A 27,005-nucleotide genomic window follows, 5' to 3' on the forward strand; every position below is an offset into this window, starting at 1 on the left:
TCATTCAAGGCTGATCTAATTGTATTTTATTTGCAAGATGTTATAAAGTTATCAACAGACCAGGAAATTCTCAACATTTACAAGGAATCTCAGATTTACTTTGGAATCAGAACAGCATGTTCCCTGTTAGATTTCACTTTCACTTTCAGTTCTAGATTCCTGGGTTTCTTTATACATAAAAATCTAAAAACTTACAGTGAAAAAGCATTAGGCTACAACTAAAGTTGTTACAACATTATGTGAAATTGCCTCCAGAGAAAAAATATTTTTAATAATAATTCCCCCCAAGGGAAACATACTTTTAAATTGATTATTTAATAATAGGATACTGAAAGCATATCGCTCTCAGGGATTGTCAGAGTTCCAAGCCAGGAATGGGGTGAAAAACTCTGTCATTCACACTTTGCTCATACACTGACAGTAGAAAAAAAACTAGAAAACTGAGAGGCCAAGTGTGGTGGCTCATGTCTGTAATTCCAGCACTTTGGGAGGTCAAGGCAGATAGATCACTTGAGCCCAGGAGTTTAAGACCAGCTGGAGCAACACGGCAAGGCTCTGTCTCTATAAAATATACAAAAATTAGCCAAGCATGGTAGCCCATGACTGTAGTCACAGCTATTCAGGAGGCTGAGGTGAGAGGATGGATTGAGCCCAGTAGGTTGAGGTTATAGTGAGCTGAGATTGTGCCACTGCATTTCAGCCTGGGTGACAGAACAAGGCTCTGTCTCAAAAAAATAAAAATGAAAAAACAAAACCACAAACAAACAAACAGACCTAGAAAACTGAAGATAGTAATGGCTATACAGTATGTGTCTATCTTGTCACTTTCCTCAAAGGTTTCCTTGTGTATTTCTGTTGTGAAAAGAGTATTTGGAGCTTGGAATTCACTGGCTTGGAAGAAAATAAAAGAGTATTTGGAGAGAAAATACATTTAGGCTGCGCTTGCTTTGGCAGCACATATACTAAAATTGGAACCATACCGAGAAGATTAGCATGGCCCCTGTGCAAGGATAACAGCTAGATGCTGAGGGGAAAAGAGGAGCTTTTGTTATAAAGTATGTGAGATATACAAAGAGTTAGAAAGAAAATGCAAGGTATGTTACACCATTAAAGATATGGATGCAGGTTTAGAATAGAGAAAGCCTAAGTGGATAGTTTGGATAGATTGGCTCCATTGTTGTTAGTCAGTAAACAAAGGTTTACTGAGCACCTTTGAGCAGACACTCTACTAGTACTAGAATAACGCAGTGAGCAAATACATACAGTGCTTGCCCAGACACATTTATCTAGAGAAACTATTTTTTTTTAATTGTGCAAAATGTTGCAAAGGAGACATGTTAATTTGCTTCCAACCTAGTAGGCCTGACCCTAGCTCTCATGACCAGTTTGAAAACCGTGGGACTCAGTCAATTCAAGGATTTCATAAGCCATGGTCTTTATTTGTTTTTATTTATTTACTTTTTTGGCAGTGGAGTCTTGCTCTGTCTCCCAGGCTGGAATGCAGTAGCGAGATCTCAGCTCACTGTAATCTCTGCTTCCCGGGGTTCAAGCAATTCTCTTACCTCAGCCTCTCAAGTAGCTGGGATTACAGGCACCCGCAACCATGCCCCGCTAATCTTTGTACTTTTAGTAGAGATGAGTTTTCACTATGTTGACCAGGCTGGTCTCGAACTCCTGACCTCCGGTGATCCACACACCTTGGCCTCCTAAAGTGCTGGGATTACAGGTGTGAGCCAATGTGCCTGGCCAGCCATAGTCTTTAAATTGGGGTAAGTGTGCCCCTGGGTTTTTACAAAGACTTACCAACAGGGAGGTGGGAGCTCAAATAGTTTTAAGGAATTAATAGCCTGACTCTCAACTTTCATATGTAGTTTCTCCTAAAACTGATCTGCTTGAAAACAAGAACTGTGAAGGTTGCCAGGGTTGTTTTGTCTTCTCATCTCCCTTTTCACAGTGGTTCTCTGTCTTCTCTTAAAAAACAGGCTTACCTCTCACCTACCATGAGTTTTAAATGGTATATTTCTCTGGGTGTCGAAGCCTCCTGGATGATTTGAAATAATTGATCGGCATGAGTGTTGAGAAAATGAATAACTCTAATATCTGGGTATAGGGTTGCCAGGTAAAATACAGAACACCAAATTGAATCTAAATTTCAGATAACTAATGAATAATTTATTAGTATAGATAGGTACCAAATATTGCACAATACATTCATATACTAGAAATGCATTCATTATTTATATTAAATCAAAATTTAACTAGGTGTTCTCTGTTTTAATTTGCTAACTCTGTCAACCCTACCTGGGTACCAAAAGTTCAGTGGTTTCTAAACCACCAATTTCAACAAAATTGAGTTGTCTACTGATAAGTAATTACATATTTTGATTAGAGATCACTAAATGACTTTTGAAATATAAAACATATTTTTTAAATTGTGAAAAAATTGCCATAATAATGTTTCTTCTGGGCCTATCTACTTATCTACTTATTTCTGTGAAATAGGGTTTACAGCATTTATAATGTGTAGAAATGAAAAAAAGGAACAGAATCTGTGCTGAACCCTAACATATTATAGCTATAGGTAATATTCATGACTGCACACTTGAAACACTTGCTTAAAATACAAGCTGCAACCCCCTTAAATTGTATTTGTAATAGTTATTAACACTTACTATATAGATATATATATATTTTTTTTTTTTTTGAGATGGAGTCTCGCTCTGTCACCCAGGCTGGAGTGCAGTGGCCGGATCCCAGCTCACTGCAAGCTCCACCTCCTGGATTTATGCCATTCTCCTGCCTCAGCCTCCTGAGTAGCTGGGACTAAGGCGCCCGCCACCTCACCTGGCTAGTTTTTTGTATGTTTTTTAGTAGAGACGGGGTTTCACTGTGTTAGCCAGGATGGTCTCGATCTCCTGACCTTGTGATCCGCCCGTCTCGGCCTCCCAAAGTGCTGGGATTACAGGCTTGAGCCACCGCGCCCGGCCAACATTTACAATATTTTTATATTGTCTTGACCAATTACATTTTAAAAGTAATGAAAACAATATCAATGATAATGTAATCAAAGAGGATTTTTCTTTCTTTTTTTCTGAGATGAAGTTTCGCTCTGTCCCAGGCTGGAGTGCAGTGGCACCATCTTGACTCACTGCAACCACTGCCTCCCCTGTTCAAGTGATTCTTATGCCTCACCCTCCCAAGTAGCTGGGACTACAGGTGTGCACCACCACACCTGGCTCGTTTTTGTATTTTTGGGAGAGATGGGTTTCACCATGTTGGCCAGGCTGGTCTTGAACTCCTGACCTTAGATGATCCACCCACTTTTGCCTCCCAAAGTGCTGGTATTACAGGCGTGAGCCACCATGCCTGGCCAAAGAGGATTTTTTTTTTTTTTTTTAACATTTAGATCCTTATGATCCCAGAGAAAAAAATGGATTTCAATTTATAATATGTATTTGTTTCAGAGATATGTGACAGAGAGATCATAAAAGATGTTCAGTATAAACATGTATTAACATTCTGTAGGGGAATTGGAATGTTCAATGACAAAAGGCAATGATAAAATATTTTCAGTTATTAAAGATGTCTTGATAATTTCTTCATGGATGATCATGTATGTCAAATTACTATGGCATTAAGATCCATCAAATACATTTAAAAGAGCGCTCTATCAATTTTTTCCAAAAATATCTATGTTTACATTTTGTAGATTATTGACATGTACAAGAGCTTTATGTTTTAATGTTAAGTTAAAAATGGGCAAGGGAATGCAGAGCTTTTTGAAATTCTTCTGGTGAGTACATAATCAAAAATGTGTAAGGCTCACAAATTATTTTCCATAATCTCAGGAGTGAGTTGAAAATGGCTTAGAAAGTCTTGATTGAAGCAGACTCAAATGTGGATTAAAGTCTCCATATGATAAATACACTTAGTCTTTCTGAAATAATTCCAACTGGAACTTCAGCTGCTATGGACAGCTGAGTCCACCTAAACCAGAAGATGCCTCAGCTCAGTCCATTGTGTGCAGAATGCACTGGATGCTGTTTCCACAGAATGATGAAGTACCAAATAATCTTTATGGGCTCTGCCTCTGGTTGGTAACTGTCTTTGATCTACTGAAAGACAGAAAATCAGATGAGCTCTCCCAAATCCATCTCTTACCCTGGTACGGATGGCTCTCAGATAAAGTTGCTTAAAGTTACTATTTAGAGAACGTTGAGGAAAATATGGCAGTGCAGTTAGACTCGAAGATGTCAGGTTTCCCTGAGAATGGCACTGCAACTCAGAAACCTGCCCTGTGAAATCAAAGGCTATAAAGGAGGGATTTTTTTAAGTAGCCAACTCTACCCTACTTATTAAAAAAAAAACCCAAAACTCACCAAACAAAACAAAAAGTATTTCAATACAGAAAATTAACAAAGCAATTTCAATCTTTAAAATGGTAAAAATAAACTGCAAAGGAGAACTGCATGATTTTTTTCACATACCCCTACATTTCCTTTCACCTCTTACTTTCTTGATCAGAACAAAAAGTAAAAATAAATAGAAAGATTTCACAAAGTTTCGATTTTTTTTTTTTTTTTTAATGCTGGACTTCTGCAGCTATAGTAGAAGATTGAAAACCCGAACCTTTTTACGTGTAAAGTGTATGGCAGATGGAGGGTGAATAGGGCATATTGACCTTTTCCAGGCAGGCTGAGCAATGACCGTCCTCTCTGTATGGGTTGTTATCAAGATTTCCTCTGGCCCACGAGCAATGAAGCAAATGTCTTTCAGTAAATGCCGCGCAGATAGGCCACGGTTAAAAGTCATGCTTTTGGGTCATGGAAATCCCCGAGCGGGTTTGCCAGGCCACTGATTAAGAGGAAGTGTCTGTGGTTATTACCCCTGGAGTTCCCCTAAGTCCTAAAAGGAAAGCACCAGTGCACATGCAAACCACTGGGAGGAGTGCGGAACGCCTGCTACGGGTAGGGGTGGGGATTTGGGTGACGCATTTAAAAGACAGCGTGAGACTCGCGCCCTCCGCACGGAACAGGCCGGGCGACAGGTGTCGCTTGAAAAGACTGGGCTTGTCCTTGCTGGTGCATGCGTCGTCGGCCTCTGGGCAGCAGGTGGGCGAGGAAGGCTGGTGTGTGCTTGCGTGTGTGTGTGTGTGTGTGCGCGCGGGCAGCAGGTGGGCGAGGAAGGCTGCTGTGTGCTTGTGTGTTTGTGTGTGTGCGTGCGCGCGCGCGCCTCCCCTGGGGTAAGAGGTGTGCCAGCGGGTGGCCGAGGGGCGCTCTGGGCTAGAGCGCTGCAGAGGTTGAGAGTCAGTGGGTGGGGCGCAGTTACCAAACGTCAGGGCCCAAAGGCAGGCTCTAGATAGGTTCCAGGTGCTCAATTTCTATTTTACCTTTGGAGTGAGCCAGTGGAATTGTGCAGCTGTGTCATTTTGATTCGGTTGCCAAGAGTTATCACTGGGCCTTTGCAGGTGCCAAATAAATTTCAGGACCGAGCCTAACACAGAGCTCTGGCACAGGAAGGAAGTAAAATGTTTAATGAGCAAATGGAGGCATGTTTCCAACCTGTGGTAGGAAGACAGCAGTTTTTGGTTGTCTTCCTGGTGATCAGCATGGAAACCTAGTAGTGCTCTTACTCTGATCAATACAGTGTCGAAGGCATGTACCTGATGCTAACGTAACAATAATATTAACTATTGACTTTATTTGCTATTATGTATTGCTAACATTAAGTACTGCTACCTGCTATATGCTAGGTTTCTCTCTGAAGAATTTACATGTATTTTTCACGTTTAATTATCATAATCTTAAGGAGCAGTTACCATAATTATCTCCATTTGACAGTGAGGAAACTGAGGCTCTTGGAGATTTACTTGTGCAACGTCATGCTTCTGGTTACCGGGCTGCTTGGTACTGAGCACCCCAGATGTCTGACTCCAAAGCCTGATCCTAATCAATCACTGAGTAGACTCTGTGGTCATTAATGTAAAATTGATAGAAGTACTGTGGTCACTCGGGGCTCAGTCACATTTGCTAACATTTATTTCTTCAACGGGAAGTCTTTGTGTCTACCCTATATGCCAAGCTCTGCAGATGCTATGAGTGGGAGGGCAGGTACAGAGATGAAACATATTAATAGCTGCGGTTCTAAAATACCTTACTGTCTAGGGGGAGGCAGAAAGAAAAGGCACACTTGCCCTCCAGTGTCATAGAAATGGATGTGCCGCGTGCCCAAAGGGTAGGGATGCCCAACAGCCCTGGGATTGGGGAGGTTGCTTTCTTGGTAGGTTAAATGGAAGAGTCAGAAGACGAAAGGTTGGGGACTGAGCCAATCTGAGAAGGAGCCACTAGAAATAAAAGAAGAATCCCAAGAGCTTGGTATCAGAGAAGCCCAGGGAATGGGACATTTCTAAGAGGAAGTGTGCCCCAATGTCAGATGCAAACATTTCCATTTGTTTTGGCAAAAAAACCATTGGTGTTATTAATACTGAGAGCAGTTTTAAGTGATGCTGACTTAATGAGTAAATGGGAGAGGGAAAATGGAGACATTAACCGTACACACATGTCCAGTTTGCTTGGCTATGAAGGGAAGGGGCGATACAGGGTAGTTGCTACCGTGGAAAGAGGGGTTGAAAGGGGATTTTTTTTTTTTTTTTTTTTTTAGACGGAGTCTCACTGTGTCACCCAGGCTGGAGTGCAGTGGCACAGTCTCAGTTCACTGCAACCTCTGCCTCCTGGGTTCAAGCGATTCTCCTTCCTCAGCCTCCCAAGTAGTTGGTAGTAAAGGTGCACGCCACCATGCCTGGCTAATTTTTTGCATTTCTTTTCAGTAGAGATGGGGTTTCACCGTGTTAGCCAGGATGGCCTTGATCTCCTGACCTTGTGATCCACCCGCCTCAGCCTCCTGAAGCGCTGGCATTACAGGCATGAGCCACCGCACCTGGCCGAAAGAGAATTTTAAAAATTTCTTTCATTTGAGAGTTGAGATAGATTTAAGCATGGTTGTTATGTGGAAGGAAAAGGGCCAGTTGAGAGTGAGAGGAATGAGAGTTGAAGCAATGAGGGAGATGGGATTAAGAACAAGATTTCTGAGGCAGTAGGAGAGTTTAGGATCCCATAAGGGGGCAAGTCTTTAACTGAGGCAGCAAGTAGGTTGTAAGCCAAAAAGGCTTGGATATGAGAATGTGAGATGGTTCCTGCTCAATGGTATCTCTTTTCTTTGAGAAATAGAAGGCAAAGCAATGGACTGAAAATGAGATGGAGTGCAGTGGAGAAATCTGAGGAAGGTGTTGAAGGTTTAGAAGGGTGCATAGGGCAGTGGGCTAGGGGGCTGAGCAGGGCAAAAAGGAATTGCTAAGGGGTGGCAAAGGAGTCTTAAGTGATGCTGGTCCCAGTCTACAGGGTTGCATCTAGGTGTTGGAAATTGTTAGGACAGAGGCTGAAGTGATCTGGGGTTGACATCTTGGCATATTTTTGTATATTTATTGTATAGTTGTTGCCTGAATTTCCACAAATATATACCTTGCTGGAGTGCAGTGGCATGATCTTGGCTCACTGCAACCTCCACCTTCTGGGTTCAAGTGATTCTCCTACCTCAGTCTCCTGAGTAGCTGGAACTACAGGTGCGTGCCACCACGCCTGACGAATTTTTTTTGTATTTTTAGTAGAGACAGGGTTTCACCATGTTGGCCAGCCTGGTCTCAAACTCCTGATCTCAAGTCATCTGCTTGCCTTGGCCTCCCAAAGTGCTGGGATTACAGGCGTGAGCCACCACGCCTGACCTAAAGCTTCTTTAGGATAAGATTTGTGTAAGGGGTTTGCAAACTCAAATGGAGGTGATATAAATGAGAAAAACTCTGAGTCTCTCTTTTTCTTTTTTCTTTCTTTCTTTCTTTTTTTTTAATTTTTATTTTTTGAGACAGGGTCTTGCTCTGTCACCCAGGCTGGAGTGCAGTGATGCAGTCTCACACTGCAACCTCTGCCTCATGGGCTCAAGTGAACCTCCTGTCTCAGCCTCCCAAGTAGCTGGGATCACAGGCATGTGCCACCATGTCTGGCTAATTTTTGAGGTATTTTTGTAGAGATGGGGTTTTGCCAGGTCACCCAGTTTAAGGCTGGTCTCAAACTCCTGGGCTCAAGCAATCCGTCTACCTTGGCCTCCCAAAGTGCTGGAATTACAGGTGTGAGCCATGGCATGAGAGCTTGTGGGATGTCTCTTTTAAATGAAAGCATACTCTGTTTGCATATTTGATATGAAGGAATATCCTTCCTTTCCACAAAGACAAAAGTTCTCCTATTTTTCTGGAAACATATGTCCTTCTTCTACTTTTCATTTTTGTTACTTTTGATAGACACATGTGTTACACTGATTTCACTTTCCTCATAATTCTGCTGTAAGAAAAACAATAGTGCCTGTTCAATGACAAATGGCAACAGTCTGTTATTGCTAGACTGTTATTGTTAGCGGAGACTACCAGAACAGTCAGTCCCAGTATCAGGGAATCAAAGAGAACACGTTCCCTCTCTAAAGGGCACAGCTGCTGCTCAGCTCTAGCTGCCCTGCAGGACTATAGACCCAGTGTTGCTAGATCTTTTGATTTTCCAAGAGAAGCTTGGAATCTAGAATGTGATGGGAAGTCTCTTACATTTAAAAATGTTGGCAATTAACAGTAAGATTTAAAAATACTGTGGTCCATACTGTTTCCAAATGGATTTGGAAACTGGATTAAATTCAAATGAGGCATGCAGATTAATCCACAGCATGGTACAATGTAAATTTTCTGGTTTCTTTAATTGCACTGTAATTAGGTAAGATGTTAGCTTTGGGGAAGCTAAGTGCAGAGTATGCAGAAACTGTGTCATTTTTATAAGTTTTCTCTAAGTATAAATAAATTTCAAAATAAAAATAAAAAATTAGTAAAGTACTATAATGCAATTCTATATAAGCCAAACATAATATGTCTTCCAGTTTGAAACCTCTGGGTTTTATTTTATTTTATTTTTGAGACAGAGTCTTGCTGTGTCACCCAGGTTGGAGTGCAGTGGCGCTATTTCGGCCCACTGCCACCTCCACCTCCCAGGCTCAAACGATTCCCCTGCCTCAACCTCCTGAGTAGCTGGGATTACAGGTGTGCACCACCACACCCAGCTAATTTTTGTATTTTTAGTAGAGATGGGGTTTCACCATGTTGGCCAGGCTGGTTTTGAACTCCTGACCCCAAGTGATCCACCTGCCTTGGCCTCCCAAAGTGCTGGGATTACAGGCGTGAGCCACTGCACCAGGCAGAGACCTTTTTTTTTTTTTTTTTTTTTTTTTTTTTTTTTTTTATCTCTTTTTGGCCTCTACAGTGACTAGTAAAGCACCTGATACATGGTAAACGATCAGTAATTACTAGTGTTCTATTTTGGAGAAAATGTTTTTTTAAAAAGTCATTGTGTTCCATCTATGAATTGTTTGACTTTTAAAACTGTCTTTTTGTTTGTTTGTTTTTGAACAGGTTTACAAAGGAGGAAAACAACTTCTTCTAGATTTTTTTTTTCAGTTTCTTCTATAAATCAAAACATCTCAAAATGGAGACCTAAAATCCTTAAAGGGACTTAGTCTAATCTCGGGAGGTAGTTTTGTGCATGGGTAAACAAATTAAGTAGTTAACTGGTGTTTTACTATCCAAAGAATGCTAATTTTATAAACATGATCGAGTTATATAAGGTGTAACTATAATGAGTTTGATTTTGAATTTGATTTGTGGAAGTGATCCTAGCTGGGGCATATTGTTAAAGCATTTTTTTCAGAGTTGGCCAGGCAATCTCCTACTGGCATATTCTCCCATTATGTAGAATAGAAACAGTACCGGTGTTTGGGAAAGATTTTAAAATGAGTGACAGTTACGTTGAACAAAAAGCTAATAATAAATCCTCTGCAAACTAAAGAAATATGCAGATGAAAGCTTTGACACATTAAAATACTTCTACAGTGACAAAGAAAAATCAAGAACAAAGCGTTTTGATAGGTGCAACAAATTTAGAGGAAGTAAAAAGATAAATGTGATGATTGGTCAAGAAATTATCCAGTTATTTATAAGGCCATTGATATTTTAAAAGTCCAAAAGTGTGTTTAAGTGGGCTGTTACCTCTGAGAATGATGAGGATGAGAGTGATGGTTGAAGGTTACATCTTAGGAAATGAAGAAATTTAGAAAGAAAAATAATATAAAGACAGTGATGAATACAAAGAAGATTTTTATGACAATGTGTAAAATTTTTGGCCAGGGAAAGGAATATTGAAGTTAGATACAATTACTTACCTTTGAGGGAAATAATTATCGGTAATGAGATATGATGTTTCTCCTGCCACCTGGAAACAAACCATTGAAGTCTGCAGTCAAAAAGTCCAACATCTCTGAGATCCAGGAAACCATGCTTGCAAATCACTGGTGGAAAAAAAAAAAAAAGCCACAATGACTTTCTTATTGGTCATTGCTAGTATTACTGACTCAGAACCTCTTTACTAATGGCTAGAAAGTCATAATTGAGAAATTCTGAATTTTGACAAGGTCTCGCTGTTGAAATGGTAAATTTATTTTTTTTTTGTCACGATAAATTCTGGTTCAAGGTATGCTATCCATGAAATAATTTCTGACCAAAACTACATTGATGCCATTTGATTATTCATCTTAGCCTATACATGGCATTTGGTAACTTTTGACTGTTTTAAAAAATAAATCCACTATCAGAGTAGATTGGATGTTGGCTTCAGAAACATATAGAAAAACAAAAGTTCAAAAATGTTTTCAGTAGGTGATAAGTTAAATAACTCTACAATGTTAGTTCTTTAAGGGGGATAAAAAATTTTAAAAAAATCTTTGAAAGGTCTTATTTTACAGCCATATCTAAATTATCTTAAGAAATTTTTTAACCAAGGGAATGCAATATATATCATGATTCTGTTTTTCCAAAAGTAACCTGAATATAGCAATGAAGTTCAGTTTTGTTATTGGTAGTTTCGGCAGAGTCCTTTTTTGCAGCACCTGTTGTCTACCATAATTATAGAGGACATTTCGGTGTTCTAGCCAAGTATACTCTTAGAATAAAAAAATGTTAACACTGAGTTGCTTCAACAGCATGAAGCTGAGTCCAAAAGACTAAATGAACAAACACATTAATCTCTGATGATTTATTTTAAATAGAATATTTAATTGCATAAGATCTAATAGTATCATTATGCTTAAGCAATTATATTCCTGATGATCTATGGGAAATAACAATTATTTAATAAATATTGAAACCAGATTTTAAGATGTGTTAGCCAGTCCTGTTATTAGTAAAGCTCTTTATCTGGAGAGAAATTTTAGATTGTTTTGTTCTCCTTATTAGAAGGATTGTAGAAAGAAAAATATGACTAATTGGAGAAAAATTTGGGATATACCATATTTCATTGAATTCAAAATGTCTTCAATTGTAAATCATACCATTATTGTATGTACCTCTAAGAAATAAAAGTGCTGCTAATTAAAATATGATATGCCATTAATTATAAAATACTTCTTGATAACAGAAGATTTAAAATAGCCATCTTAGAATCAGTGAAATATGGTAATGTATTCTTTTCCTCCTTTGAGGTAGGTGTTATGCTTTTTTTTCCCGGCTACTAAATTTCACAATTTCCAAAAAGCAAAATAAACATATTCTGAATATTTTTACTGTGAAACACTTGAGAGCAGAGCTTTCCACCATGTAAAGAAGCTTCATGAGTCACACATTACATCTTCAGGTTGATTGAATGCCACTGAAACATTCTAGTAGCCTGGAGAAGTTGACCTACCTGTGGAGATGCCTGCCATTAACTGGCATCCTGATGGCCTAATACACTTTACTCTTCTGTGAAGGGTTTTAATCTTCAGCACAGCTTACTCTGTAGCATCATGTTTACATTGTATGTATAAAGATTATACAAAGGTGCAATTGTGTATTTCTTCCTTAAAATGTATCAGTATAGGATTTAGAATCTTTCCATGTTGAAACTCTAAATGCATAGAAATAAAAATAATTAAAAATTTTTTCATTTTGGCTTTTCAACCTAGTATTAAAACTAATAAAAGCAAAGCCATGCACAAAACTACCTCCCCAGAGAAAGGCTAGTCCCTTTTCTTCCCCATTCATTTCATCATGAACATAGTAGAAAATAGCATATTCTTATCAAATTTGATGAAAAGTGCCAACACGTTTGAACTGAAATACGACTTGTCATGTGAACTGTACCGAATGTCTACGTATTCCACTTTTCCTGCTGGGGTTCCTGTCTCAGAAAGGAGTCTTGCTCGCGCTGGTTTCTATTACACTGGTGTGAATGACAAGGTCAAATGCTTCTGTTGCGGCCTGATGCTGGATAACTGGAAAAGAGGAGACAGTCCTGTTGAAAAGCATAAAAAGTTGTATCCTAGCTGCAGATTCGTTCAGAGTCTAAATTCAGTTAACAACTCGGAAGCTACCTCTCAGCCTACTTTTCCTTCTTCAGTAACAAATTCCACACATTCATTACTTCCGGGTACAGAAAACAGTGGATATTTCAGTGGCTCTTATTCAAGCTTTCCATCAAATCCTGTAAACTCCAGAGCAAATCAAGATTTTTCTGCCTTGATGAGAAGTTCCTACCACTGTGCAATGAATAATGAAAAAGCCAGGTTACTTACTTTTCAGACGTGGCCATTGACTTTTCTGTCGCCAACAGATCTGGCAAAAGCAGGCTTTTACTACGTTGGACCTGGAGACAGAGTGGCTTGCTTTGCCTGTGGCGGAAAATTGAGCAACTGGGAACCGAAGGATAATGCAATGTCAGAACACCTGAGACATTTTCCCAAATGCCCATTTATCGAAAATCAGCTTCAAGACACTTCGAGATACACAGTTTCTAATCTGAGCATGCAGACACATGCAGCCCGCTTTAAAACATTCTTTAACTGGCCCTCTAGTGTTCTAGTTAATCCTGAGCAGCTTGCAAGTGCGGGTTTTTATTATGTGGGTAAGAAACTGAATCTGCTAATTTAAAAAAAATACATTTCATTTTATACATTTCAGTGGGCAAATTATGTGTATTCATGTTTTGGTCCAAAATTAATTTTAGGTAACAGTGATGATGTCAAATGCTTTTGCTGTGATGGTGGACTCAGGTGTTGGGAATCTGGAGATGATCCATGGGTGGAACATGCCAAGTGGTTTCCAAGGTAATTGTTTTGAAATTCTCTTTGCAAATTCTTGTGATTATCATGAGATTGCTTATATGTGTTTACCTTAAATCAGCTGTCACTTTACTCTGTTCCAAATATATATTTGTGAATAAGTTTAGGATGGATTACTTAGCAAAATACTTACTTAAAAAGTTTTGATGGACTTAACGAAGAAATATATTTGGGGATTTTTGTTTAATTTTTAAAGAAATATATATATTTAAATAATACATGCTCATTATAAAAACAAAGTCACACATTGTAGAAAAGTACAGAGAAAGAAAATTAAACTGTCCAGAAATCTCACCACCTAAGGATGAACATGGTTACCATTTTAGTGAACATCGCTCCAGACATATAGAAATAAATGTATACAATACATATACATATAGAAATAAATATCGATATAGAAATAAATGTACACAATTTTACATCAATTAAATATTCTATTTAGTTTTGAAGTTTTTTCAGTCAGCATATGTCTTGGATATATTTCCATTCATTCAGTATTCAATAACAATTGATCACCTACTGCCAGGCATTGTTCTGGGTGCATAAAATCAGTTGAACAAAACAAAGACTCCTGGTCGCCTAAGTTTGTATTATAGCAGGAGAGAACAGACAATTAATAAAAACTTGAATAAGTTATAGAGCATGTTGGAAAATAAGTACAATCAATAAAAAGAACAAACAGGGGTTTAGAAATGCCAGGCAGGTTACAATACTAAATCAGGGTAAGTATAGTCTCATCTCATGTGTTTTAATTGCCACACAGCATTTTAATGTGATATGTTACCCTTTTGATTGTTTAACTGGCCGCCTAGCGTTCTAATTAATCCGGATCAGCTTGCAAGTGTGGGTTTTTATCATGTGGGTAAGAAAATTAATGTACTAACTAACATATCAGCTTCAAAAGACTTTTTTTACATTCTCCTTTTTCATCTAAATCATGTGGCCTAAAATTACATTTTTTCATGGTCAAAACTTTTGCTATTATTCAGCCTGTTTCCCATTTGCCCTGAGAATACTGCACTGGCGACAAGCTGCACTGTTTTTTTCCAAATGGGGAAATGGGTTAATATTGATTAATAAATGTGGCATCTTAACTTATTCTTATTTTGATTACTTTTTTTTCTCTTTTTTTTTTTTTTTTTTTGAGATGAAGCCTGGCTCTGTTGCCCAGATTGGAGTGCAGTGGTGTGATCTCAGCTCACTGCAACCTCTGCCGCTTGGGTTCAAGCAATTCTCATGCCTCAGCCTTGCTAGTAGCTGGGACTACAGATATACACTAGCATGCCCAGCTAATTTTTGTATTTTTAGTAGAGACGGGGTTTCACCATGTTGTGCAGGCTGGTCTCAAATTCCTAACCTCAGGAGTTTGAAGTGCTACCACGCCTGGCCAACATTAGTGTGTTTTCAAGAGTCTTAGAAGACTTGAAGAGAGTAGCTAAGAGCTCTGAGGAGAGATGGACTTACTTGACCTCAGTAGACTGAGAGGCTCCTGACCCTTGTCCACTTGAGCCTTGGTAGATTACTAGTAATCGCCTTCCTCTTGCTTATATCAACCTGCCTTTCACTACAATATCTCTGACCATTCTCTATATGCTAAATGAATAGTAAAGTGATTATATGTATGTTTATACTCATCTGAAATATTTATACTTCACAATATATTAAGAGTAAATTGATTATATGTATGTTTATACTCATTTGAAATATCCAGTCTACAAATGGCTGGATTAGTCCTGCCCAAATTAAGATAAACATTTAGTGCTTTTCAAAATTAGCTGAAGTGGTCGGGTGTAGTGGCTTATGCCTGTAATCCCAGCACTTTGGCTGAGGCAGGAGGATCGCTTGAGGTCAGGAATTCGAGACCAGTGTGGCAACATGGTAAAACCCCATCTCCACTAAAAATGCAAAAATTAGCCGGGCGTGGTGGCAGGCACCTGCAATCCCAGCTACACTGGAGGCTGAGGTACGAGAATCACTTGAACCCAGGAGGCGGAGGTTACAGTGAACCGAGATCATCCCACTGCACTCCAGCCTGAGTGACAGAGTGAGACTCTGTCTTAAAAAAAAAAAAAAAAAATAGCGGAAGCATAATATTTCTTGGCAAATATAAAAATATTAATTTTGTAAGACATTCAACCTGTATGAAAAATGTTAACTGTCATGAGAAGCATCTTACAAAACAATTAAAAATTCACACAAAAAATTTGGATCCTATCATAGGATACTTACAGGTTAGTTTTAGAAAAAAATTTTTTCTTGAAAGCAATACAATAGAATCAGTTCCCAGTGAGCTAGGATTTATTTATGCTTGTAACATTAAGTTTAGAATAAATGATCTTAAATGATTCTGTGATTTGGGGCAAACAACCAGATTTGAAATGGAATAAACACCTAGAGATGAGAAATTTATTTATTATATTTTCATTTCACTGGTATAAATAATCCCTCAAACTTTATTTTCTTTACATTTTAGGTGTGAGTACTTGATAAGAATTAAAGGACAGGAGTTCATCCGTCAAGTTCAAGCCAGTTATCCTCATCTACTTGAACAGGTAGGTAGGGAAAGTTCTTTTTTTAAATATTGGTCGCCATCAGAGAAATTACTTTCTGATAATTACAGAGAGTGCTATTTTGCTGAAAAGACAAGAGTTGTTTTAGAAATACATTTTCTTTTTCTTATCAAACCTGACATGATCTTAGAAAGTATTATTCTTTAGAGAAAAATAGATCCATAAATGGTAGTCTCCTGATAATGACACTTGTGATGTTTCTCTTTCAGCATTTTTTCAATCAAGTAGCAATAAATTAAACTGCTTGAGAAAAAAAATGACTGGGATAGTAGCATTTAACAGTTTTACTATATAAATTTTCCTTCAAAAGATCTGAGAAAGAGAATTTTATTGCTTTTTCTAATCTTCTTGGGAAAACAAATAACTTACTTAATAGTTGGATGGTCAATCCCATTCCAGCCATGAGCAATGAAACTGATATAGGGTCCAACTTATCCCAAAGAATGACCCAGGGTAGGTAAGACCTGTGTATGAAAGAAAAATTGATTGTCACATGGATTATTGAAAAGGTATAGTCCTTTTCCTGCCTTAATGAAAATGGGTTTTATTTGTTATTATATACACACACTGAAACTCTATTAATTTATGGCCTAGGGAATAACTATCAAATATAAATGAAATATTGCTTTTGGTTAAAAAATTATTTTGCTAGTAAGCAAGTAGTTTGCAATAAATTGAATAAAATATGTCTGTTGGGTCATTTTCATTGCAATGGGTAAGATAAGATTTATATTTTAATTTTTATATATATATTTTTTTCTGCAGCTGCTATCTACATCAGACAGCCCAGAAGATGAAAATGCAGAGTCATCAAGTAAGTGCAATGGATAATAATGAATGCATTTAAATAGAGTCATTTGGTACTGTTAAGATTGAAAGTTGATAACAGTAACGTACCTTTATATTGATTCATAATTTACAATGAATGCATTTTCAAATATACTGTGTTGGTATTTCCCAAACTTCAGTGCATATCAGAGTTGCCTGGAGAACTTTAAAAAATATGACAGATTTCCAGTTTCTACTTCAGACCTACTGAATTAAATCTGAGTATCTAAAGGAGAGGCTCAGGCATGTATAGTTTTAACAAGCTACATACATCCAGCCTAACCCTTGTTCTTGGGCCAGTGTGAGAACAGATGTACTATGATATTAGATTGCTCACATATTCTTTCTGTGAAAGGGAAAGGATAGAACACATTAGTCCCCTTTTTAAATAGGGATCCTGAGGCTCAGAAAAGTTAAATGACTTGTACATCACCTTAAACCTAAAATGCAATACAGCTAACATTTGTACAAGCTCCTCTACTCCATTATCTCATGTTCAGTTCAATTCAATATATATTTATTGTGTATCTCCTGTTCTGAGGAAAGAATAGAGAACAGGATAAGCATAACTCCTGGTCTCATGTATCTACGGGATACGGAGAAATACACAGACAGGAGAAAGGGATATGGCAACAAAAGTAAAGTGTAATATGAGAGTGCATATAGGACAATGAACCCAGACTTGGAGGGTCAGAAAAGGCTTTCCAGAGGAAATATTTGTCTTAGCAGAAAATCCAAGGGAAGAATAGGAGTTAACTGAGTGACAAATGGAAAAAAAGAGTATTCCAGGCAGAGGGAACAGCACATGAAAGACCGAAGTGACAAAGGAGAATAGGCACCTTTGAATAACTGAACAAAATTCTATATGGCCAGAAATAGGAGTTGCTAATAGACAAATGAGTGAAGCAGGCCAGCTGTATGAGTGGTCAGCACTGCAGGCAGAATTTGACACCAGAGCTATCAGTTTGTGACTCCTGGGCTAGAGTGCAGAATGCGAATGATACAGTGGCAAGGGATGAGGCTGAAGAGCTAAACAGGGTTCAGATTGTATGAGACCTTGTAAGCCATTTCTATTTTGGATTTTATCCTAAGAGCAATGAAATTGTTGATGGAATTCAAGAAGTGTGACGCAATCAGATTTGTGTTTTTAAAAAGTCACTCTGATTACACTCTTGAGAATGAACTCCAAGGAAGCAATATTGTATATAAGAACCTGTCTGAAAAAATATGTGAATTATTCTTGATTGAAAGCTCATTTGTTCATCCAACATAGGGAAAAAGAATCTCAATTCTAGTGGGAAGTAATCCCTGCCATTCTGTTTCCTTCTCCTGCTCACATATGTATATCCAGTTATGACAGGTAATATGTATTTTGCATCTAAGTACAATATTTCATGTTGTTATTTTGATGACTGAACGTGTATATCATTTTAAATTTAACAATGTTCATACAAAATAATGCCTATACATTTTGTTGGTTTTACATTTTTAATATTGTAAAAACATTTTTGATTTCAATTCAAATTTTAATTTTTAAGAAATATACAGGCTATCCTAATATGTGTTAAATTCTTGTTCCATATAGTTATTCGTTTTGAACCTGGAGAAGACCATTCAGAAGATGCAATCATGATGAATACCCCTGTGGTTAATGCTGCCGTGGAAATGGGCTTTAGTAGAAGCCTGGTAAAATACACAGTTCAGAGAAAAATCCTAGCAACTGGAGAGAATTATAGACTCATCAGTGATCTTGTGTTAGACTTACTCAATGCAGAAGACGAAATGAGGGAAGAGGAGAGAGAAAGAGCAACTGAGGAAAAAGAATCAAGTATGTAGATTTATTAATACAGTCTATTTTCATAAGGATTTGATACCAGTCTACATGTTATGGAAAATATACTCATCTAGTATATCTGAAAATATACTCAATCCAGTCAGATTTTTTTCATGTTTAGTATTCTGAATTCAAATGCTAAAAAATTTATTCATATTCAGATATATTTGAGTTGCCCATAAGTTGAAAATGTGTGATGTATTTTTTCCTGTTTTTCCTTAATTCATATTTTTTCTCTGGATAGCTGATGCTGTGTCCAATTATGCATTCATGGCACTTTTTTTTTTTCTTAAGGTTTTGAAAATGGAATCCTTGTTGCAGCATGGCACATTTTTAATCTCAGGCTAGTTGCTCACTCCCCTTTGGAGTAAATCAGGGTGGGATCAGCGACAATTATTAATTGTTTTTTGAGACAGAGTCTTACTCTGTCACCCATGCTGGAGTGCAGTGGCATGATCTCAACTCACCGCAACTTCTGCCTTCTGGGTTCAAGCAATTCCCGTGCCTCCCTCCCTTAGCTGGGACTACAAGCACCTGCCATCATGCCAGGCTAATTTTTGTACTTTTAGTAGAGACGGGGTTTCTCCATGTTGGCCACACTGGTCTCAAACTCCTGACCTCAAGTGATCCACCCGCCTCGGCCTCCCGAAGTGCTGGGATTACAGGCATGAGCCACCGTGCCTGGCTGGACAATTATTAATTTTAACGTTAACGTAAAAGCATGTCTTAGCCTGTGACTATACATTAATGCACAAACTACTATTAAGTCCCCTACCTGCCTACACAAGAACTGAGTCTTTCAGAGCATCCTTTGATTATTTAGGCAAGTCCTAGGGTACTGTTTCACAATTTCTTAGAACAAGTTGCTCATGTCCTTCCATACTAACCTTATCCACTACTATGTTCTCTATTGCCCTTCACAAAAACTCTTCTGGGCACATCCATTCTCATCTGGCTGTTTTGACGGCTGTTATCATTCTGTCCTAGACAAAAAGAAATGCTGATCTCTCCTTTCCCAAGCATGGACCAGACCTATAAGTCCCTTCAACACAGCTAAAAACAGATGCAACTTTTAACAAGCTCTTATTGGAGACTTAAGGGTAACAGAAGGGAATTATATCATAAATGTCGATTTACAGCTGCAACTAGATGTGGCCCCTCTTAGTGCCCCCGGGCTCATCCTCATAAATCTCTCTGCCTAGCTTCTGGGTCATCTCTGTGTAGCTTTGGCAAGTTTACACAAATCACTAGGAATGTCCCAGTAATGTTTTCCTTTATCAAAACTCAGGCCCCCAAATATTCATAAAGTTCAGAAGGACAACAAAGATTTCTCCTTATCCTTGTCCAATGCCATCCGGGATCTATTTCTTCATAGGATTATTGACAGTCAGATCGTCCATTTCATTTAGGGATAAATCCAACCCTGCCCATGAAGATGGATTTGTTTTCTGACCCAACCCGGACAAACCTATCAGATCATAGTGACATGGCATCATACATTCACCCAAGTGTGAATTACTCAGTCTATAAACCACTAGTGTAGCAGCAATACAGTCACAGTTAACCTTTGCCCAGCCTCATCAAGTTCTCTTTTCTCTGTGAAGATTAGGCAAGTATGTCCTTCCTGTAGCCTTCTTAGTGGTAGCCATTTGTCACCAGCCAACAATTGCTCAAAGAAAAGAACACTTATCTCCACAACCATTGAGAGACCCCATAAAATCTAAAACTATCCACTTCTTAAATATTTATATTTCTTTCAAAGACAATCAGAAAAGTCTCCAGAAATGACTTCAAGTCAACAATATATAATAATTTACATTGTCAAAAAGAGCCCTTAGTGTTTCTGCCTCACTGTTTTTTATATATATATATATATCTACTACCTAGTATGGTGCCTGCATATAGTCTGTGTTCTGAGTGAGTGAATGAAAACACATTTAGGTTAATGATTACTTTATAGTTTCCCAGGAACAGTAGGGATATAAATAAAGAGGCAATTTAAGATATTTTTTCCCAGAATAAAATAATAACATGGCTGGGTGTGGTGGCTCACGCCTGTAATCACAGCACTTTGGGAGGCTGAGGCAGACAGATCACTTAAGCCCAGGAGTTTGAGACCAGCCTGGGCAACATAGCAAAACCCTGTCTGTATAAAAAAATACAAAAATTAGCAGGGTGTGGTGGCATGTGTCTGTAGTCCCAGCTATTCAGGAGGCTGAGGTGGGAGGACCACTTGAGCCCAGGGAGGTTGAGGCTGCAACGAGCTATGATCATATGCCACTGCACTCCAGCCTGGGCCACAGAGTGAGAGTCTGTCTCAAGAAAGAAAGAAAGAGAGGAAGGAAGGAAGGAGGGAAGGAAGGAAGGAAGGAATGAAGGAAGGAAGGAAGGAAGGAAGGAGGGAAGGTGGGAAGGAGGGAAGGAGGGAAGGAGGGAAGGAGGGAAGGAAGGAAGGAAGGAAATAATATGCTTCAAAGGTATACTCAAGTCTTCCGAAGGAAGGAAGGAAGGAAATAATATGCTTCAAAGGTATATTCAAGTCTTCCAAACTTACAAACCAGAATATAGTCTACAACTTTGAAATGAGACTTTTTCTCAGTTACTAGCAATTAAATTTTAGAAATCTTAAGAATTTTAGAGAATGGATTATATTAGATTAGGTATAATTGCAAAAATAAATCTTAGATTGAAAAACCAGTATACTTCAACACCAAGTTTACATTATATTTTTATTTTCTGATATATCCCTACTTTGCTAATATAGATAATTTAACAAAATACAGTAAGTTCTAAGTCTTCTACCCCCTCACTATTACTTTTCTATTCCTACTCTTTAAATTATAGAACTAAGGCTTGGTTGTTCATTTGTTCAACAGATATTTATGGAGCATTAACTTTGTGCCAGACACTATTCTAGCTCCTGACCCTTTTCTCATTTATTCTCAGAGCTTCAATTATTTTCAAAGTATGTCTTTAGCCTTGTCTTTTTGACACAACACCATTTTAATTCTTTATTTTCTGGTTGTTGTTTTCGATTTTTGATGTTTTCTTTTTTCCATTTTTTATTCTTTCTTAAATGGTTCTTTTTATGAGTCCTATCACTTGACAAAGTCAGTGTATCTAAAATCTAACCATCCTCTCTCCCAAAACAGTTCTTCAGATAGCTCAGCCTCTGTCATTAGTTATTTTTTAGAAATAGCTTTATGGCTTATGGTAAGCTATATGAAAATTAATAAACTTAGATTCATAAGTTATATTCCAAAGAGATAATAAAATCACAGTTTTACAATATAAAATGTTTTACCAATGGATACAAAATCTAGGTCTTGAAGGAGAATTAGATGTTATCTTGTAGGACAAGAAGGTAGTCATTTACAAATAGGGTTTAGTATTCAAAATGCTGTTACTGCCTTTCCCTGTTTACTATACAATATTCAGGTAATGGCAATATGTCTAATTTCTGGAAATAATTAAAATTTCAACTTGGAATTTTTTTTTTTTTTTTTTTTTTTGAAATGGAGTCTCGCTCTGTCGCCCAGGCTGGAGTGCAGTGGCCGGATCTCAGCTCACTGCAAGCTCCGCCTCCCGGGTTTACGCCATTCTCCTGCCTCAGCCTCCCCGGTAGCTGGGACTACAGGCGCCCGCCACCTCGCCCGGCTAGTTTTTTGTATTTTTTAGTAGAGACGGGGTTTCACCGGGTTAGCCAGGATGGTCTCGATCTCCTGACCTCGTGATCCGCCCATCTCGGCCTCCCAAAGTGCTGGGATTACAGGCTTGAGCCACCGCGCCGGCCTCAACTTGGAATTTTAAAGAAATTTTATGGGCCGGACACAATGGCTCACACCTGTAATCCCAGCACCTTTGGAGGCTGAGGTGGGCAGATCACTTGAGGCCAGGAGTTCAAGACGAGGCTGGCCAACATGGTGAAACCTTGTCTCTACTAAAACTACAAAAAATTAGCTGGGTGTAATCCCAACTACTCAGGAGGCTGAGGCACAAGTATAGCATGAACCTGGGAGGTAGAGGTTGCAGTGAGCTGAGATCACACCACTGCACTCCAGCCTGGGTGACAGAGCAAGACTCTGTTTTAAAAATGAATAAATAAATAATAAAAGAAATTTTATGGAAGAATACTTTAAGAAAAAATTGTTTTAATTATCTTGATTTTATCTTTCCCCAATTTACCTAGATTGAATTGAAACATCAATTTTAATAGGTTCTAAGTTTCATTTGGTTAAAAGCTTACCAGTATTGCAAAATGATTGAAAGCACAGTACATGACACCAGACTACCTCAGTTTGATTTTTGCTAGTTGTGGTGTCCTTTGGCAACTTACTTGCCTCACTGTGGCTTCATTTTCTCATTTGTTAAATGAGGCTATTTGGACCTACCTCAAAGAGCTGTTGTGAAGATGAAATGAATCAATGTGTATAAAGTTCTTAACACAGTGCTCACTAAATGTTAGTCCTTACTATAATAATAATAATAATTATTATTATTATTATTACAGCTTTTTGAGACAGGGTATTGCTATGTTGCCCAGTCTGGTCTCTGACTCCAGGGCTCAAGTGATCCTCCTACCTCAGCCTCCTGAGTAGCTGGTGCTGCAGGCATGTGCCACTGCACCCTGAATTATAATTATAATAACATTATTATTAAGCACAGGAGATGAGATACCCCTAAACCTAGCAATCAATATCAATGCCTTACTGATTATGAATTAAAGACAGTTTTTATTCTGTTACATATGTAGGCCTGGAAGGAAGTTTGTGAGCAGTGTTTGAATATGTTTATGTTTGTCTTCTTTTTTATAAAGATGATTTATTATTAATCAGGAAGAATAGAATGGCACTTTTTCAACATTTGACTTGTGTAATTCCAATCCTGGATAGTCTACTAACTGCCAGAATTATTAATGAACAAGAACATGATGTTATTAAACAGAAGACACAGACATCTTTACAAGCAAGAGAACTGATTGATACTATTTTAGTAAAAGGAAATATTGCAGCCACTGTATTCAGAAACTCTCTGCAAGAAGCTGACGCTGTGTTATATGAGCATTTATTTGGTGAGTGGTAGAAAATTATTTTTTAAAATTTTCTAAGTCAATTGAAAATATGGTCTTATTAATAACTTATGATTATTGAAAATAATTCAGGCTGAGTGTGGTGATGCATGCCTGTAATCCTAACACCTTGGGAGGCTGAGGCAAGTGGATTGCTTGAGCCCAGGAGTTTGAGACCAGACAGGACAACATGGCGAGACCCCATCACTACAAAAATTTTTTTAAAAAATTAGTTGTGATGGCGTACACCTGGTAATCCCAGCTACTCAGGAGGATGAGGTGGGAGGATGGCTTGAGCCTGAGAGATAGAGGCTGCCATGAGCTGTGATTGTGCCACTGCACTCCAGCCTGGGTGACAGAGTGAGACTCTGTCTTGAAAAAAAACTCAATCAAATTTATAGATATTAATTGCATAAAAAGATTAAAGACTTTTGTTGCCTTGACATGAGTATTTGGCCAAAGTCTAAAGAGTTCATTTTTAAAATATATTCTGTAGCTAAATATTAACCTTATTTGTCATAGTAATGCTTTTTCTTTTTCTCCCTTAGTGCAACAGGACATAAAGTATATTCCCACAGAAGATGTTTCAGGTAAGAGTATTAATATTTTAAACCAATAGAAAACATTGTCTATTTTCTTGGTTTTTTCATTGAAGAAGCAAATTGCCTTTTATGAAAAATTCTTTCCTCTTTCTAGATCTACCAGTGGAAGAACAGTTGCGGAGATTACAAGAAGAAAGAACATGTAAAGTGTGTATGGACAAAGAAGTGTCCATAGTGTTTATTCCTTGTGGTCATCTAGTAGTATGCAAAGATTGTGCTCCTTCTTTAAGAAAGTGTCCTATTTGCAGGAGTACAATCAAGGGTACAGTTCGTACATTTCTTTCATGAAGAAGAACCAAAACTTTGTCTAAACTTTAGAATTAATTTATTAAATGTATTATAACTTTAACTTTTATCCTGATTCGGTTCCTTAAAATTTTTTATTTATTTACAACTCAAAAAAATATTGTTTTGTGTAACATATTTATATAACTATATGTATCTAAACCATATGAACATACATTTTAGAAACCAAGAGAATGATAGGCTGTTGTTCTTATGAACAAAAAAGAGATAGCACTACAAACACAATATTCAATCAACATTTCAGCATTATTGAAATTGTAAGTGAAGTAAAATTTAAGATATTTGAGTTTGCCTTTCAGAATTTTGAATATTTTGGCATTGCATTAATACTGGCAACATGAAGCCAGATGTGGTGGTGTGTGCCTGTAGTCCCAGGCTGAGGCAAGAGGATTACTTGAGCCCAGGAGTTTGAATCCATCCTGGGCAGCATACTGAGACCCTGCCTGTAAAAACAAACAGAACAAAAACCAAACACCAGGGAGACACATTTCTCTGTCTTTTTTGATCAGCGTCCTATACATTGAAGGTGTGCATATATGTTGAATGACATTTTAGGGACATGGTATTTTTATAAAGAATTCTGTGAGAAAAAATTTAATAAAGCAACAAAAATTACTCTTATTCTTAATAGCTTTATTTCTATGACGTTGGATAGTTTAGTCACTCCCAGACTCTTTCCATACTTCCTTGAAGCCTCTTAAATATTGAACTACAGTTTATATTCTTTCCTATAAGATGCTTCTTCATTGACACAGAGCACGGGGTCAAGACACTATAAAGTCTATAGGATTTTATGGAATGCCGGAGACAAGAATCAAACAGTCCCTTTAGTAAGTTTGTTTATTCATTTGTCTATTGATTCATTCAAGAAGTCTGATGCCAGCCCCGCCTATTGGAAGAAGGTCTGAGTTTTATTCTTACCTCTTTGGTATTAATTCTGAAACTTAGAAAGTACACTGGTTAGCAATGATTGGGACCAACAGGTTGTTCTGGTAAATAAATCTGTTCCATGTTGTCAGTGCAACAAAATGTCCCCCTCTGCATTACGTTTTTGGTACTCAACATGTCCAAGTCATAACTCTCTCCTTTGTTTCTTATAGAGGTATTAGGTCTTTAAGACTAGAAGTAAGACTGTAATAGGGAAAATCAGGGGAAGACAGGCAAAGGCCAGTCATCTAAACCAGTTCTAGATGTCTGTGTAGGGGCAGATGGCTCTGTAAGGGCAGAAGGGAAAGACCCCTTCATAAGGGTCACAGCTGACAATCCTATAACAAAAGACAGGTTAACAAGAGAAAAACTCAACAAATGTATTTAACCAAAGTTTTACATGACCAGGGAGCCTTCAGAATGAAAACCCAAAACTACAGGGGAAACTATGCATTATTATGCTTAGGTTTGATAAAGAATGGACAGCCCTGAAGAACAGTGATTGGAAAAAAAGATATGATCTAATGGGAATAGACTCAGCTTGGGGACCTAGCAAGGCCTGTCTGTTCAGATTCTTCTTGGTCTCTGTGCAGCATTCCTTCCTCCTGGATATAGGGCAGGGCCTGTATGGAATGGGGATCTTATAACCTACTATCAAACAAGGTAGGTCAGAGAATTTATTTATGGCCAGCTCTTACATAGTTAGGTGAGGGAAGATTAGAGTACTATCTTTATGATGTAAGTCTGGCACTGTGGAAAAGTGGTTCCGGTTTCTATGACCTACCTTGGGAAAGGGGAATTCAAGTTTCTATATCTTGCTTTCCGGGAGAATGAGGCTGAAACAGGAGGGCAGGATAATGTTACAGAAAAACTTTGCTTCTGAGGCTTTCACTTCGGGTTTTCTGAGCCCCAACATCTGCTAGAGTTATAAAAATTAGGGGCCAAGCGAGGGGAGGAAAGAATCCATCTCTTCATTCTGATGCTGGGAGACTATTTCCTTGAGATGCAATTGATTTTGCCTCTGCTAAGAGACTCTGCTGGCTAGCCACATGCTAGCCAGTGTCCTGCATGGGTGCTACGCGGAATTATTTGTAATTGTGCTTAGGTGATTTGTAACTCAAGTATAGGATATTTAAATAGTAGGCACCCTTTTTGCAACTTTTTTTTTTTTTTATCTAGTTCTTGTATACTACAGATAATATTTGAACTTGTCATCTCACTGTACAACTTTTGTTCATTTCTCATTTTGGTAATAAATAGCTATTATAACCAACTCACTTATTCAACTATGTTATTTCCCTAAGTGTTATTTTGAAATTTTTTTTCAGAAAAAATAAATCACCATAGATAATAATGGTAGCTCCATTTGTTGAACAAATGTCAGATATTTTCAGGTGCTTGACATGCATTAATCCATTTGATTGCCTCCAACCCCACCTACCAGCCAACCTGGTCTTCATTCATAGGTTTTAAACCTCAATATATAAGGGTGATCATACAGGACTTTGCAGCAAGCTTAATTTCATACTTCAGCCATGCTCATTATAGCTTCCATCCAACCTTTCTCTTAATTTCCTTATGTCACTTGATACCATTAGCCATTAAGTTCCTTTGTGGTCACAGGCAATGTGATTTAACCA

At 38.0% G+C, this 27,005-nt stretch overlaps 1 protein-coding gene and 1 non-coding gene across 2 annotated transcripts; both read left to right on the forward strand.

The window, feature by feature from the left end:
- The first annotated feature begins 938 nt into the window (after positions 1-938).
- On the forward strand, positions 939-1,046 carry LOC112607426. Its single transcript, XR_003115780.1, has one exon. It is a non-coding gene; the product is annotated as a U6 spliceosomal RNA (small nuclear RNA).
- Positions 1,047-4,990: 3,944 nt separating this feature from the next.
- On the forward strand, positions 4,991-26,639 carry BIRC3 (baculoviral IAP repeat containing 3). The gene is made up of 10 exons (XM_025355671.1): positions 4,991-5,111; positions 9,494-9,558; positions 12,112-13,013; positions 13,116-13,215; positions 15,704-15,782; positions 16,566-16,614; positions 18,214-18,456; positions 23,279-23,533; positions 24,079-24,120; positions 24,227-26,639. The coding sequence occupies exons 3-10, from the start codon at positions 12,161-12,163 to the stop codon at positions 24,418-24,420; spliced, it is 1,815 nt and encodes a 604-aa protein (XP_025211456.1). The 5' UTR covers positions 4,991-5,111; positions 9,494-9,558; positions 12,112-12,160; the 3' UTR covers positions 24,421-26,639.
- Positions 26,640-27,005: the final 366 nt, after the last annotated feature.

The sequence above is a fragment of the Theropithecus gelada genome, chromosome 14 (assembly GCF_003255815.1).
Source record: "Theropithecus gelada isolate Dixy chromosome 14, Tgel_1.0, whole genome shotgun sequence".
Classification (NCBI taxonomy): domain Eukaryota; kingdom Metazoa; phylum Chordata; class Mammalia; order Primates; family Cercopithecidae; genus Theropithecus; species Theropithecus gelada.

Excerpts from the sequence above, each read along its gene's own strand:
- BIRC3 (XM_025355671.1), top strand. The coding sequence starts at position 12,161 with ATGAACATAGTAGAAAATAGCATATTCTTATCAAATTTGATGAAAAGT. Across the intron at positions 15,783-16,565 it reads ATCCTCATCTACTTGAACAG|CTGCTATCTACATCAGACAG; the intron begins GTAGGTAGGGAA and ends TTTTTTCTGCAG. Across the intron at positions 18,457-23,278 it reads AACTGAGGAAAAAGAATCAA|ATGATTTATTATTAATCAGG; the intron begins GTATGTAGATTT and ends TTTTTTATAAAG.